This window comes from Macaca thibetana, chromosome 12 (assembly GCF_024542745.1).
Source record: "Macaca thibetana thibetana isolate TM-01 chromosome 12, ASM2454274v1, whole genome shotgun sequence".
Lineage (NCBI taxonomy): Eukaryota > Metazoa > Chordata > Mammalia > Primates > Cercopithecidae > Macaca > Macaca thibetana.
Window position 1 is genome coordinate 39,751,875 of NC_065589.1, and position 16,384 is coordinate 39,768,258.

General features: G+C 39.2%; 3 protein-coding genes across 6 annotated transcripts in view; 2 read left to right on the forward strand and 1 right to left on the reverse strand.

Annotated features, from left to right (window-relative positions):
• Window positions 1-9,569, reverse strand: part of CARF (calcium responsive transcription factor) — an 82,016-nt gene extending 72,447 nt beyond the window's left edge. For 3 of the 4 annotated variants that reach the window (XM_050750826.1, XM_050750823.1, XM_050750824.1), the window contains exons 1-2: window positions 9,478-9,569; window positions 4,125-4,288 (exon numbers count right to left, since the gene is read on the reverse strand). The gene's annotated coding sequence lies outside the window, so the exon portion shown is untranslated. Of the gene's footprint in view, window positions 1-4,124; window positions 4,289-8,685; window positions 8,767-9,477 lie in introns of all 4 variants that reach the window. The other variant, XM_050750825.1, reaches the window with a different exon arrangement.
• Window positions 1-16,384, forward strand: part of SUMO1 (small ubiquitin like modifier 1) — a 1,087,495-nt gene that overhangs the window by 336,766 nt on the left and 734,345 nt on the right. The gene's annotated exons all lie outside the window — the stretch shown is intronic.
• WDR12 (WD repeat domain 12) overlaps window positions 10,270-16,384 on the forward strand; it is a 33,477-nt gene continuing 27,362 nt past the window's right edge. Inside the window, exons 1-2 of the mRNA XM_050751029.1 lie at window positions 10,270-10,368; window positions 14,053-14,147. Coding sequence (XP_050606986.1) covers window positions 10,328-10,368; window positions 14,053-14,147 — 136 coding nt within the window. The 5' untranslated portion in view covers window positions 10,270-10,327. The remainder of the gene's footprint in view (window positions 10,369-14,052; window positions 14,148-16,384) is intronic.

Genomic DNA, 16,384 nt, shown 5'->3' on the forward strand with positions numbered 1-16,384 from the left:
AAAAGACACAGACTGGCAAATTGGATAAAGAGTCAAGACCCATCAGTTTACTGTATTCAGGAGACCCATCTCACATGCAGAGACACACACAGGCTCAAAACAAAGGGATGGAGGAAGATCTACCAAGAAAATGGAAAACACAAAAAAGCAGGGGTTGCAATCCTAGTCTCTGATAAAACAGACTTTAAACCATCAAAGATCAAAAGAGACAAAGAAGGCCATTACATAATGGTAAAGGGATCAATTCAACAGGAAGAGCTAACTATCCTAAATATATATGCAGCCAATACAGGAGCACCCAGATTCATAAAGCAAGTCCTTAGAGACTTACAAAGAGACTTAGACTCCCATACAATAATAATGGGAGACTTCAACACCCCATTGTCAACATTAGACAGATCAACGAGATAGAAAGTTAACAAGCATATCCAGGAATTGAACTCAACTCTGCACCAAGCAGACCTAATAGACATCTACAGAACTCTCCACCCCAAATCAACAGAATCTACATTCTTCTCAGCACCACATTGCACTTATTCCAAAATTGACCACATAGTTGGAAGTAAAGCACTCCTCAGCAAATGTAAAAGAACAGAGATTATAACAAACCGTGTCTCAGACCACAGTGCAATCAAACTAGAATCAGGACTAAGAAACTCAATCAAAACCGCTCAACTACATGGAAACTGAACAACCTGCTCCTGAATGACTACTGGGTACATAACAAAATGAAGGCAGAAATAAAGATGTTCTTTGAAACCAATGAGAACAAAGACACAACATACCAGAATCTCTGGGACACATTTAAAGCAGTGTGTAGAGGGAAATTTATAGCACTAAATGCCCACAAGAGAAAGCAGGAAAGATCTAAAATTGATACCCTAACATCACAATTAAAAGAACTAGAGAAGTAAGAGCAAACACATTCAAAAGCTAGCAGAAGGCAAGAAACAACTAAGATCAGAGCAGAACTGAAGGAGATAGAGACACAAAAAACCCTCCAAAAAAATCAATGAATCCAGGAGCTGATTTTTTGAAAGATCAACAAAATTGATAGACTGCTAGCAAGACTAATAAAGAAGAAAAGAGAGAAGAATCAAATAGACGCAATAAAAAATGATAAAGGGGATATCACCACCGACCCCACAGAAATACAAACTACCATCAGAGAATACTATAAATACCTCTACGCAAATAAACTAGAAAACCTAGAAGAAATGATAATTTCCTGGACACTTACACTCTCCCAAGACTAAACCAGGAAGAAGCTGAATCCCTGAATAGACCAATAGCAGGCTCTGAAACTGAGGCAATAATTAAGAGCCTACCAACCAAAAAAAGTCCAGGACCAGACGGATTCACAGCCAAATTCTACCAGAGGTACACGGAGGAGCTGGTACCATTCCTTCTGAAACTATTCCAATCAATAGAAAAAAGAGGGAATCCTCTCTAACTTATTTTAGGAGGCCAACATCATCCTGATACCAAAGCCTGGCAGAGACACAACAAAAAAAGAGAATTTTAGACCAATATCCCTGATGAACATCAATGCAAAAATCCTCAATAAAATATTGGCAAACCGAATCCAGCAGCACATCAAAAAGCTTATCCACCACAATCAAGTGGGCTTCATCCCTGGGATGCAAGGCTGGTTCAACATACGCAAATCAATAAACGTAATCCAGCATATAAGCAGAACCAAAGACAAAAACCACATGATTATCTCAATACATGTAGAAAAGGCCTTTGACAAAATTCAACAGCCCTTCATGCTAAAAACTCTCAATAAATTAGGTATTGATGGAACATATGTCAAAACAATAAGAGCAATTCATGACAAACCCACAGCCAATATCACACTGAACAGGCAAAAACTGGAAGCATTCCCTTTGAAAACTGGCACAAGACAGGGATGCCCTCTCTCACCACTCCTATTTAACATAGTGTTGGACGTTCTGGCTAGGGCAATCAGGCAAGAGAAAGAAATAAAGAGTATTCACTTAGGAAAAGAAGAAGTCAAATTGTCCCTGTTTGCAGATGACATGATTGTATATTTAGAAAACCCTCATTGTCTCAGCCCAAAATCTCCTTAAGCTGATAAGAAACTTCAGCAAAGTCTCAGGATACAAAAACAATGGGCAAAAATCACAAGCATTCTTATACACCAGTAACAGACAAACAGAGAGCCAAATCATGAATGAACTCCCATTCACAATAGCTTCAAAGAGAATAAAATACCTAGGAATCCAACTTACAAGGGATGTAAAGGACCTCTTCAGGGAGAACTACAAACCACTGCTCAGTAAAATAAAAGAGGGCACAAACAAATGGAAGAACATTCCATGCTCATGGACAGGAAGAATCAATATTGTGAAAATGGCCATACTGCCCAAGGTAATTTATAGATTCAATGCCATCCCCATCAAGCTACCAATGACTTTCTTCAAAGAATTGGAAAAAACTGCTTTAAAATTCATATGGAACCAAAAAAGACCCCGCATTGCCAAGACAATCCTAAGTCAAAAGAACAAAGCTGGAGGCATCACGCTACCTGACTTCAAACTATACCACAAGGCTACGGTAACCAAAACAGCATGGTACTGGTGCCAAAACAGAGATATAGACCAATGGAACGAACAGAACCCTCAGAAAAAACACCACACATCTACAGCCATCTGATCTTTGACAAACCTGACAAAAATAAGAAATGGGGAAAGGATTCCCTAGTTAATAAATGGTGCTGGGAAAATTGGCTAGCCATAAGTAGAAAGCTGAAACTGGATCCTTTCCTTACTCCTCATACGAAAATTAATTCAAGATGGATTCGAGACTTAAATGTTAGACCTAGTACCATAAAATCCCTAGAAGAAAACCTAGGTAATACCATTCAGGACATAGGCATGGGCAGGGACGTCACGTCTAAAACACCAAAGGCAACGGCAACAAAAGCCAAAATTGACAAATGGGATCTAATTAAACTAAAGAGCTTCTGCACAGCAAAAGAAACTACCATCAGAGTGAACAGGCAACCTACAGAATGGGAGAAAATTTTTGCAATCTACTCATCTGACAAAGGGCTAATATCCAGAACCTATAAAGAACTCAAACAAATTTACAAGAAAAAAACAACCACCACCATCAAAAAGTGGGCAAAGGATATGAACAGACATTTCTCAAAAGAAGACATTCATACAGCCAACGGACACATGAAAAAATGCTCATCATCACTGGCCATCAGAGAAATGCAAATCAAAACCACAATGAGATACCATCTCACACCAGTTAGAATGGCAATCATTAAAAAGTCAGGAAATAACAGGTGCTAGAGAGGATGTGGAGAAATAGGAACACTTTTACACTGTTGGTGGGATTGTAAACTAGTTCAACCATTGTGGAAAACAGTATGGCGATTCCTCAAGGATCTAGAACTAGAAATACCATATGACCCAGCCATCCCATTACTGGGTATATACCCAAAGGATTATAAATCATGCTGCTATAAAGACACATGCATACGTATGTTTACTGCGGCACTATTCATGATAGCAAAGAATTGGAATCAACCCAAATGTCCATCAGTGACAGACTGGATTAAGAAAATGTGGCACATATACACCATGGAATACCATGCAGCCATAAAAAAAGGATGAGTTCATGTCCTTTGTAGGGACATGGATGAAGCTGGAAACCATCATTCTCAGCAAACTATTGCAAGAACAGAAAACTAAACACCGCATGTTCTCACTCATAGGTGGGAATTGAAAAATGAGATCACTTGGACACAGGAAGGGGAACATTATACACCAGGGCCTATTGGTGGGGAGGGGGGAGGGGTGGCATTGGGAGTTATACCTGATGTAAATGACGAGTTGATGGGTGCTGACAAGTTGACGGGTGCAGCACACCAACATGGCACACGTATACATATGTAACAAACCTGCACGTTGTGCACATGTACCCTAGAACTTAAAGTATAATTTTAAAAAAAGGTTTTTTCCAACTGATAAACATAAATTGAACAAAATATCTTATACAAAGGGTAATTTGACTTTTTAAATATGTAATAGACAATAGTTAACTTTTTAAAATAAAGTTGTTACTTTCAATTAGTTAAAAAACATTACCTTCAGATAGTGGGTCAGGTTTAAATTGGAGGCCTCAAGCATTCTACTACCCCCAGAAATGTCCTTTCTTGTCCACCGAAGTTCTTTCTTTGGGGGCACTAAATCATGATAGCTGTAGCTTCATTTATGTGAAAGCTTTAATTGGGTCTTCACAGCAGCATTTTCTGTGTAATGAGAAGGTATTTAATGTATATTTTATTTTTCCACACATAAAGAAATGCATTAGATTTTGTTATGAAGGTTTTATTTTAAAATAACCATTATCAGCCTGGTGTGGTAGAACCATCAATTGACTCAGTTGAAAAGAACTAAAGACAAGGACTGACTTTACAGATAACTGCATGTATCTTGGGACAGATGACAATCTGTGCCTGTTTCCTTGTCTAAAATGAGGGATTTGGAATATTTAAATTCTCACATATTATAACTATCACTGAAACAAAGATGTCTAGCAAATTACATTTTCATCGATGAAAATATTTACTATTACAGCATCTTTTGGAGCCACAAGAAGCTTGAAAATAAAAGCTCTTCTCCCCATACCCTACCTCCCAAACCCTAGAATTGACTGGCTTATTTCTTAAGCAAGAAGTATTACAATTAGATAAAGAGAGCAAAAAAGAAAATATTAAATATGGAGCCTAAAGTTAATGATTGGATTTCAGAAAACACACTAAAGCATTACATTTTGCTGGCAAATTGTTTTCTAGAATGTTTTGTTATCACATGTAAAAAGTGGATTTTATCTTATACCAAAAGTAAAGATTGGAAAGCATCTGTAAAATTAGTAGCTCAGTGTTTTTATTTTAGGAAGAAAAGGCTTTTTGTTGTTTTTATACAGTGAATGTATGGCAGAGGGGTAGAGATTATTCAGATTGTTGTCATATCTCTTTCAAGGACCATACTTGGGCCATTGCTGTTGTGATCTTATTCAACAGCAATTCTATCAGTTCAAAATTTTGGAAGTAATTTCTTATGTGTAATATACAAAAAAAAAAAAAAAAAAGGTCTTAGCATCCAATCATGTTGTTGAGTATCCTTCATAGACTTCTGTGTATTAAAACATTATTGTTAAAACCAATAATCTGAGAATAAATCCCCAAACAGGATAATTAAAGAGAAAGCAGCTTGAAGTTGAGTTTAATTCCAGGTATCTTGGTTAAGATCCTAAGATGTAAAACATCTTTAAATCTATTCATTATCAGCGCCAGATCTTAACTACATTAAAAAATATTGCTTGGCTGGGTGCCGGTAGCTCACACCTGTAATCTCAGCACTTTGGGAGGCCAAAGTGGGCAGATCACGAAGTCAAGAGATGGAGACCATCCTGGTCAACATGGTGAAACCCCATCTCTACTAAAAATACAAAAAAAAATTAGCTAGGTGTGGTGGTGCGTGCCTGTAGTCCTAGATACTACGGAGGTTGAGGCAGGAAAATTGCTTGAACCTGGGAGGCGCAGGTTACAGGGAGCCAAGATCGCACCACTACACTCCAGCCTGGCGACAGAGCGAGACTCTGTTTCAAAAATCAATCAATCAATAAATAAATATTGCTCAAAAGTACTTTAGAAAATAAAATTTACCTCATCTTTTAGAGGTAGGTAAATGACATTCCTTTTATAGTATGTACAAAATTACTATGAATTGGTGACAAAAATGAAATCAAGACTAATTCACAAATATTTTAATAGGATAATTTATTTTTAAAGGATCAGTTTATAAAGTTATGCTAAACATCGAAATTTAAATGTATGCCAATATATATAAACAACCTACATTAATTTTTAAATTTTCTGCTGGATGCAGTGGCTTATGACTGCAATCCCAGCACTTTGGGAGGCTAAGGTGGGTGGATCTTGAGGTCAGGAGTTGGGAGGCCAGCCTGGCAAACATAGTGAAATCCCATCTCTACTTAAAAAAAAAAACAACCAAAAAACAGGCCAGGTGTGGTGGCTCATGCCTGTAATCCTAGCACTTTGGGAGGCCGATCAGATGGATCAGAAGGTCAGGAGATCAAGACCATCCTGGCCACATTATGAAACCCTGTGTCTACTAAAAATACTAAAAATTAGCTGGGCGTGGTTGCGTGTGCCTGTAATCCCAGCTACTTGGAAGGTTGAGGCAGGAGAATCGCTTGAACCAGAGAGTCAGAGGTTGCAGTGAGCCAAGATTGCACCACTGCATTCCAGCCTGGCAACAGAGCCAGACTCCATCTCAAAAAGAAAACAACAACAAAATATAAAAATCAGCTAGGAGTGGTGGCAGGAGCCTGTTATCCCAGCTATTGAGGAGGCTGAAGCATGGATCACTTGAAACCAGAGGCAGAGGCTGCAGTGAGATGAGATCATGCCACTGCACTTCAGCCTGGGCAACAGAGCAAGACTCCATCTCAGCCAGTGCAGTGGCTCACGCCTGTAATCCCAGCACTTTGGGAGGCTGAGGTGGGAAGATCACGAGGTCAGGGGATCGAGACCATCCTGGCCAACATGGTGAAACCCCGTTTCTACTAAAATACAAAAAATTAGCCAGGCGTGGTGGCAGGCACCTGTAGTCTCAGCTACTCGGTAAGCTGAGGCAGGAGAATCACTTCAACTCGGGAGACCAAGGTTGTAGTGAGCCGAGATGGCGCCACTGCACTCCAGCCTGGTGACAGAGGGAGACTGAAAAATACCAAAAAACCACAACAAAAAAAAATCCCTCCATCTCAAAAAAAAAAAAAAGCACTTTTTAATTTTCAGGGAAAAAAAATCTAAGGCTGGTGTTCACAATGCCAGTTTTATTTATGGTTTTTTCTCCCTATAAGTTTCCCTGTAATCCATTTCTACCCATTTTTTACTTTGCACAAACAAACTTCTTTTTACCTCTTTGCTCTTTGAGAGTTGTTTTTTTTTTTTTTGAAATCGAGTTTTGCTCTTTTCGCCCAGGCTGGAGTGAAATGGCGGTATCTTCGCTCATCGCAAACTCCACCTCCCGGGTACAAGCGATTCTCCTGCCTCAGTCTCCCGAGTAGCTCGGATTATAGGCAGCCGCCACCACGCCTGGCTAATTTTTGTATTTTTAGTAGAGATGGGGTTTCACCATGTTGGCCAGGCTGGTCTTGAACTCCTGACCTCAGCTGATCTGCCTGCCTCAGCCTCCCAACGTGCTGGAATTAGGCTGCTCTTTGAGAGCTTTACAAATTTATTTAATCCTTACAATGACTCTGAGGTAGATCTTTTTTGTCTCTGTTTGTAGACAAGAAAACTGGAACTGTCAAGAAACTTGCTTAAGATAGAGTGCATTAAGTTTGGATTCATAACCAAACTGGAAAAAAAGAAAAACACAAAAAACAATTAGGACTCCAGAGCCCTACAGAGTCTTTGTATCCTACCATACTGTGGCATTATATGGATATAAAACAAGAAACTTTAAGAGAAATGTATTTTCCAAACTGTGGTTCTCCAGATAACAATGTGTCTCCATGAAGACCATATAGTAAATACATCTCATAAAAAATGATTACCAACCAAAAGCTTACAATTAATGTTCCAAGTAAAGAAAAAGACTCAAAGTAAAAGCATCAGCTATCCCAGGTACTGCTTGGAGGCAACACCAAACATGACACATAAATCATTGTTGGAAAAAACTGTAAAACATAATGCTGGGTATTTACTTATATTGAATGCTAAAACTAATCTTTCCTTAACTAAAGGTCTCCGTCAAATGAAAAATATATTTTAGTCAAGTCAGGACTTCTGTTTTGCAAACTGAAAGTCTTACATTATTAAGCATATATTCAGGTTCTTTATTTTCCTGATCTTAATTTTCAATTCAAATTAAGATCAAACTATATTGACTCTGTCAGGTACTGTATATTCTCATTTTGATAAATTTCAAATTAATGATAAAAATGAATTAACCTGCTGATCAATTATATTTTATATATATTTTAACCAATGATATATTATCAATAAGTACAGATTCAATGGCAAGATTTCATTAAGAAAGCGTTTCAAGCTTCAGGTGCCCATGACTTATTTAATGTGTAAATCCTCACCACTACAATAACCACATAGTTAAACGACCATCACTTCCATTAGCAAGCCCAAGCCTAATAAGTGATCTCCTGGACTTCAGCACAGAGGTTTTCTAATTTTATTCCTCCACTCAATGTGGCTATTCTCCCTTACCCATTCACGCTGGCAAAGCTTCTAGTTAAACTGGAATTGGTAACTATTATGATAATAATTTAACATATACTGAGTGCTTCCGATGCCGCAGTTAATTCTTACAGTTGATAAAAGTGTGGCACAGAAAGGTTAATCAAGTAGCAGAGGCAGGATCTGAACCCAGCAATTCTGGTTCCAGGGCCCGCATTCCGACCGACAAAGGTGAGTAAACTGAAAAGAGTCCTACTTTTATTGTCATTGCTCTCTAATAAAAATTACTGTTTTCTTCCAATTGTTTAAATCTCTTCTCATTCTCTATTTAAATATTAGGAGTTTATTTAAACATGAGGCGTCTACCTTACAGTAGGACATCTTTAAACAACGTAAAAAAGGAAAGCTTTAGTTGTCTTCACCTGCACACATACCGCTCTGCCCACAAATTTTGCAATCCAGTTCTGCCTGATTCTAAACTGCTTGTCTCTTGAAGCGAATGCCTTAAAAAGTGACATTGGGATCAGGATAGTTATCTCCATCCATCCTCCCTCAGAAACACAACTATATTAGAGTAATTCTTGGGAATATTGAGAACATGACATAGGCCTTTGGGTAACTTCAGGACAAAAAAGGCAAAAAGTCGGGGAGAAGGTGTGGGAGGATGATTTTCTCCTTCTAAACATAAGGTATAAAAGGGCTCAGAAAGAGAAACAGAACCCTAAAAAGCAAGGTGCGGGTAGGCGTGAGGGACCACACATTGGGCGCTCCCCCCAAGGGGTCCCGCTCCTTCTCCGCGGCGATGGCGCGTCCTTGGGCTCAGCAACCCTCCTCAAGACACCTAACCTCCTCCTTCTCCAGCCTGTCCCTCTGCGGCCTGCGAGCCCCGTCCCAGGCCGGGGGTCGGAAGCCCTGCCATGTAGGACCCCGAAAAGGCTATCCGGCTTGGCGCGGAGGGCGCGGCCAGTGACCGGCTACGGCTGGGGGCGGGGGCCGGCAGTTGCTGGGAGCTTCGGCGGGTCAGGAGGTGACGGGAGGAGGAGGAGGCAGGAGGAAGAAAGGGGGGGGGTGGGAGGTAGCGTCTGGTAGGTCTGCGCAGACAGCGCTGCCAAACCTCTGACTCCTCCAGTCCTGCCGCCGCCAATAGCCCCACAAGGCGAGATGGGAAGTCCGCCGGAGCAGAGGGGAGAAAATTCAAAACGAGTCTACTCAACCTCGTCTTGGCTCCGAGGCCCCGCCATGGAGACCAGCATAATGCGCAGGCGCACCCCACCGGGAACGCGCAGCGCAGTCCCACGAGAGTAAGACCACTGTCGGCCACCGTCGACCGTTTCCTCTCCCATTGGTTCTTTTTTCGTATTTCCGCCTCTCTCCTCTCTCTAAAACCCTCAGTTAGAGGCGAGACTTAGGAAAAATCTCTGCAGAGTGAGATCTGTTTGGCAATATGTATGAGAAAAAAAAAAAAAAAAAACTGGCAAGGCGTTAGTCAAGAAAAGCTGAAGACAGAGGAAATTTGATATCTGGCTGGAATCTGGAGGATTTAATGCAAATAAGATATTCTGAGGGCAGCGTGGCAGTAAAAGACTACAATTCCCAGTGGTCACAGCGTTTGAGAAGCGATGCTTTCTGAGACTTGTAGTAACTAGGAGCTGTGTTTGAACTACCCAGGCTCAGGACAGCCTCTTGAAAAAAAAATTTTTATTAATAAAGCGGATTTGAGTGGGATCTTTTTCCTAATCGATAACAGGCCCACATGTATGGGAAGAATTCTAACAATGATTAAAGGGACATGCTACCTTTAAGAATGCTTTTCTAATCGATGACTCCTAAATCTAGGAGTAGGTAGTCGATGTTTGTGGTCTGGCCGTCTGTAGAAGGGCAGCCTCGTGCTTTCTGCGGAGGAGACTGGAGGAGAGAAAGCAGAGTCCAGGCTTAGACTGCAGCTCCTCGCTTACCTGTGCAGTCTAATTTTGAGCTACCTCTTTGTAGTCGTGCAAGACAGGAGCTCCCTGTTGTGGGTCTGCTAACCGACGTTTCCGTGGGCAAGTCGTGTGTGTACTCGCCATGGCTCAGCTCCAAACACGCTTCTACACTGATAACAAGAAGTAAGTAAGCGTTCCACCCTTCGCTCCCTTCCCCAGTTCCTTTCCGACCACCCCTTTGGTATGACCTTGCGGATCCCTGGTTGTTTCTGCTGTCATCCCCACCCTTTTTTCTGAGATTACCTCCTTTCTAACCGGCTTCGCAGGTTCTATATAATTTGAATTGTGAGTGTGGAGGAGACTGAAGGGCTTCAGGTTTGCTTTCTCAATGAAACATTTTATATGTGTAATTTAAAATGAACAGTGGGCCTTGTCGCTATAGGGTGTCTGCTAGTGGTGGTTCACAGTTTTTGAAAACATGTCTTTTTTTTTTTTTTTTTTTTTTTTTTGAAGTAGGTGATAGAAGATGCTTTCTAAACCAGGTTAGAAAGTGGAGCTCTGACCATGGGGTTATGGTAGAGTTGGTTTTTGATAAGTATGAAGTCGATTTAGTTACTGATTTATTTTTATATATACATGTATATACTATAAATACATTATATACTTTATCATGTATTTATATATAAGTCGCATTAATATATAAACGTAAACATATTTACCATTTTTATATATCTATATAGGTATATAAACATTTTAACCAGTGGTCTCAAGGTCTGTTAGCATTCATTCGAAAACTAATTATATGCTGCCTTGTGTTATATATTGCATTGTTAGTTTTCTTTGTGTTTGCCTGGTCTCTTCCAACTATATTGGAAGTCTCTTGAGGGCAGGGACTATATATTAAGCTTCTTGGATTGGCTGAGTCAACAAAAAATGTCACATTTTTTCAGTGAAAATGATAATACATATTTGTTGTGTTAATAAGCTAAAGTTAGCCATAAACTAGGAAACTCCCACCTGAGTTATACCTGTGGTTTTGTTTGTAGCTTTATGAGGAGAGCTAGTAAATAATCTTCTCTCCTCTTGTATTGTTGCTGAAAGTATACGTAAATCGTATCATCAATGCACCTGAGTATATGTACTTATATACAGAGCCTTAATACTTCTCTAGGAATGTGGTGATGCATTAACATAACCACTGTGTATTTTAATTGAAAGAAGGTTTTTTTTTTTCTTAAAATAACATTTTTTGAAATATTTGGGGCTTTTGTTTGTTTGTTTGTTTTGGTTTTTTGGAGACAGAGTCTCACTCTGTTGCCCAGGCTGGACTGCAATGGAGGGATCTTGGCTCACTGCAACCTCCGTCTCCCGGGCTCAAGTCTTCCCACCTCAGCCTCCCGAGTAGCTGGAATTACAGGCATATACCACCAAGCCTGGCTAATTTTTGTATTTTTAGTAAAGGCAGGAATTTGCATTGGTGGCCATGCTGGTCTCGAACTCCTGGCCTCAAGTGATCCGCCCACCTGGGTCTCCCAAACTCCTGGAATTACAGGCATGACCCACTGCGTCCAGCCTTGAGATAATTGTTGATTGACATGAAGTTGTAAGAGATAATAGGCCATAGTGTTTTAACCCCTGAAATGAATGGATACATGTCATATGTGTGTTTGAATTTAGGCCCTCCAAAAGGTTAAAAAACGTAGAAATTAAAATTCTTTGCAGGGCGCTGTGGCTCATGTCTGTAATCCCAGCAGTTTGGGAGGCCGAGGAAGGCAAATTGCTTATCTCAGAAGTTTGAGACCAGCCTGAGCAACACGGTGAATCAGGAGTTTGAGACCAGCCTGAGCAACATGGTGAAACCCCGTCTCTACCAAAAATATAAAAACTTAGCCAGGCATGGTGGTGCCCACCTGTGGTCCCAGCTACTTGAGAGGCTGAGGTGGGAGGATCGCTTGAGCCTGAGAGGCAGAGGTTGCAGTGAGCCAGGATCAGTTCAACTGTACTCCAGCCTGGCAAACATAGTGAGACTCTGTCTCAAAAAAAATAAATAAATAAATAAAATTCTTGCTTTTTCTTTTTGCTTAATATTTTGGTCAGTAAAATGGTGTGGTGGGGGGCTAATATAATTGTCACACACACAAGAATATACATATATGTGAATTATATACATAAATGTATAGCTATAGCCTTATTGCTTAAAGTGTGGTTTGAGGATCATCAGCACCATATTTGCAGAGTTGTGCAACCATCAATTTTAGAACATTTTTCATCATCCTTGAGCTGTTTATTAAATAATACCCTCAGCCCTAGGCAACCACTGATCTGCTTTCTAGCTCTGTAACTTTATCTCTTCTGGACATTTTGTATAAATGGAATCATATAATGTGATCTTTTGTGACTGGCTTCTTTCACTTACTATGATTTTTAAAAAATAGTTTAATTATGTCATAGTATATATTAGCACTTCATTCCTTTTTATGGCCAAATAATAGGCCATTAAATGGATGTACCATGTTTTTCCATTCATCAGCTGATGGGCACTTAGGTTGTTTATACCTTTTGTCTATTATGAATAGTTGTTATGTGAACACTCATGTACAAGTTTTCGTGTGGATGTATGTTTTCATTTATCTTGCATATATACTTAGAAGTGGAGTTTTTGGGTCAGATGTAATTGCATGTTTGACTTTTTGAGGAACTGCCAGACTGTTTTCCAAACCAACTGCACCATTTTACATTACTGCCAGCAATAATCAGGGTTCCAGTTGCTCCCTATTTTCACTGACACTTGTTATTAGCTGTCTTTTTAATTATAGCACCCTAGTGGATGTGAAATTATATTTCATTGTGTTTGATTGGCATTTCCCAGATGACTAGTGATGAGCGTTTTCATGTCCCTATTTGGCCATTTAAAAAATTGTGTTGTCTTTTTATTATTGAGTTGTAAGTGTGCTTAATATAGTTTAGATACAAGTTCCTTATCAGACACATGATTTGCTAATATTTTCTCACAGTCTCTCTTATAAGAGTCTCCTGATCTGCCTCCTGTCATGTGTTCCTCTGTTTCACTGTCCACTGTGCAGCCAGAAACATCTAACTAAATAAAATCTGATGATATTTCTAATTTGCACAGCTATGATAGTTCTTCATTGCCTGCAAAAAAAAAAGTGAAAATGATTTCACATGATATTTAAAGCATTCCATGTGTATCTCTTTAGCCTTTGGTCACTTTAGAGCAAAATCAGACTTTCTGGAAATGGCTGGTTGGGCAGTTTAACAACTCCTAGCTATTGTTTTGATGTTCTCCCTGCTTTCCTGCACACTGCTTCTTCCAGCCTACCCTTCCCTCACCTGGCAAAAACTCACTTCTCTTTTGAGACAGGGTCTTGCCGTGTCACCCAGGCTGGAGTGCAGTGCAGTGGTGTGATCTCAGCTCACTACAACCTCCACCTCCTGGGCTCAGGCAGTCCTCCCACTTCAGCCTCCCAAGTAGCTGGGACTACAGGCACATGACACCATGCCTGGCTAATCACTTTTCTAAATGTAGCTTAACAGTTATCTTTTTTGTGCATCCTTTCAGGCTCTGCTCCCCTGCCCTCCTTTTCTATGGTTAAAATGACCTGTGATGTCTTTGTTCTCTTTATACATGTCACCTAATGACGTTGTTCTTATATGACTTCATTCTATTTGATTACCAGACTTCAGCCTCTTCTTAGAACAGAGATCATGTTTTAATTCATTTTTGTTTACAACATGTAGCAAAATGTCTGGAATTTATTTACCCAATAAATGTATGTTGAATTCGTAAAAGCATATTTGTTCAAATATCTGTAGACTTGATCTTGACATATCATTTCCTTTTTATAGATATGCTGTAGATGATGTTCCCTTCTCAATCCCTGCCGCCTCTGAAATTGCTGACCTTAGTAACATCATCAATAAACTACTAAAGGACAGAAATGGTGGGTATATATATGCTTAGGAGAGGACACAATGCCACTGATTACTCTAAAATGCATTACGTTTTTAGTTCCTTTTTTGGCCTTATGATACTGTATGAATTTTGTAATGGTAAAATTTGTAAGTTATAAAGTACAGGTGCTTCTGCTGGATAATACTGTAAATACTGCTTTGAAAGAAAAGTTTTCAGAAAAAAATGTTTCTGTTTAACCTGTTTTTAAGGCAATGTGGATATATGGTGGTTGTAGTTAAGGAATAAAGATTTTGGTATAAAGTTGTAATATAGAGGTAATCAAGACATTGTTCTACAGAGGACTGAGTTATGTAGGCATAAAGCAAGCGTTTTAGTGCTTAGGCCCCACCTGCTAGTGAAGCACAAAGCAAAATGACAATATCAGTATTTGAGTGTTTAGTGTAATATCAAAATGCCAGTATGAATACCAGTATTTTATTTTTTGTGTCCAGAATTCATTTTAAAAAAGGGTATAACAAAACACACAAGAATATAAAACATTTAAAAGATACAAATATTAAGTATATACTGTTGTACTAATATATTTACCCATTAAGTTAATATGAACAATGTATGTAAAAATATAAATGAAATCAGATTGGCTATGAGTTAATAATTATTGAAGTTTGTAGTCCCAGCACTTTGGGAGGCCGAGGCGGGTGGATCACGAGGTCAGGAGTTTGAGATCAGCCTGACCAACATGGTGAAACCCCATCTCAACCTAAAAATACAAAAATCAACTGGGCGTGGTGGCACATGCCTGTAATCCCAGCTACTCAAGAGGCTGAGGCAGGAGAATAGCTTGAACCTGGGAGGCGGAGGTTGCAGTGAGCCAAGATCGTGCCATTGCACTCCAGCCTGGGTGACAGAGGGAATCTCAAAAAAAAAAAAAAAAAAGAAAAAATTGTTAAAGTTTGTTGATAGGTGTAAGGAGGCTCCTTATATTATTTTCTGTATCTCATTGTAGTTTTGATTGATATTTCTGAACTTTTCCATATGTATGAAATTTTCTATAATAAAATATTTTTTAAAAAGTAAAGAAACATTGCATAAAATAGAGAAAATTTAAACATGAAACATTAAGCAATTCTCCTGCCTCAGCCTCCAGAGTAGCTGAGATTACAGGTGCCCGCTACCACTCCTGGCTAATTTTTTGTATTTTTAGTAGAAATAGGGTTTCACCATGTTGGCGAGGCTGGTCTTAAACTCCTGACCTGAGGTGATCCACCCTCCTGGGCCTCCCAAAGTGCTGGGATTACATGTGTGAGCCACCATGCTAGCCAGAGGCAAGTGTATTTTTATGCAGACATTTCCAATGCTGCAGAGCTCTTCTGACTCTACCCTAGTTGGAGGAATGGAGAGGTAAGAGTTATACACTAATGTGTAGTATTTTCCCCATCTTCATCTTCAAATAATCACATAAGTTTTTTGTGAAATTTGAGATGATGTTTTCAAGCAACTTTATTGGCTTGGGGTGGGGGAGGAGGAGACAGGGTCTGCAATATTTTTATTGCTAGCAAGTTACCGTTCAGTATTCAATATTCAAGTATATTTACATAGCATTTCCTGTTAATTCTTGTCTTTGTTTTCATCATGGATATATAGAGATTCCGCTGCATAGTTACCTTTATGAATTTCAAAACTGTTATATAGTCTATTTGTTGAAAAAGTCTTTGAACTAGAATAAGAAATACTCTTTTTAATTTTTGTAGGTACATGGTAGGTGTATCTATTTTTGAGGTGCATTACATATTTTGATACAGGCATATAAGGTGTAATAATCACATCAGGGTAAATGAGATATCCATTACCTCAAGCATTTATCCTTTGTGTTACAAACAATCCAGTTATACTCTTTGTTATTTTTAAATGTATAATTAAATTATTGACTATGGTCACCCGGTTGTGCTATCAAATACTAGATCTTATTTATTCTTTCAATTTTTTGTACCCATTAACCATCCATTCCCACTTGCCTCTCATTTCCCCCACTACCCTTCTCAGCGTCTGGTAACTATCCTTCTACTCTGTATCTCCGTGAGTTCAATTGTTTTAATTTTTAGCTCCCACAAATAAGTGAGAATATGCAAAGTTTGTTTTCTGTGCCTGGCCTATATCACTGAACATAATGACCTCCAATTCTACCCATGTTGTTGCAAGTGACAGGATTTCATTCTTTTTTATGGCTGAATAGTACTCCATTATGTAGAAGTACTGATATCCTGA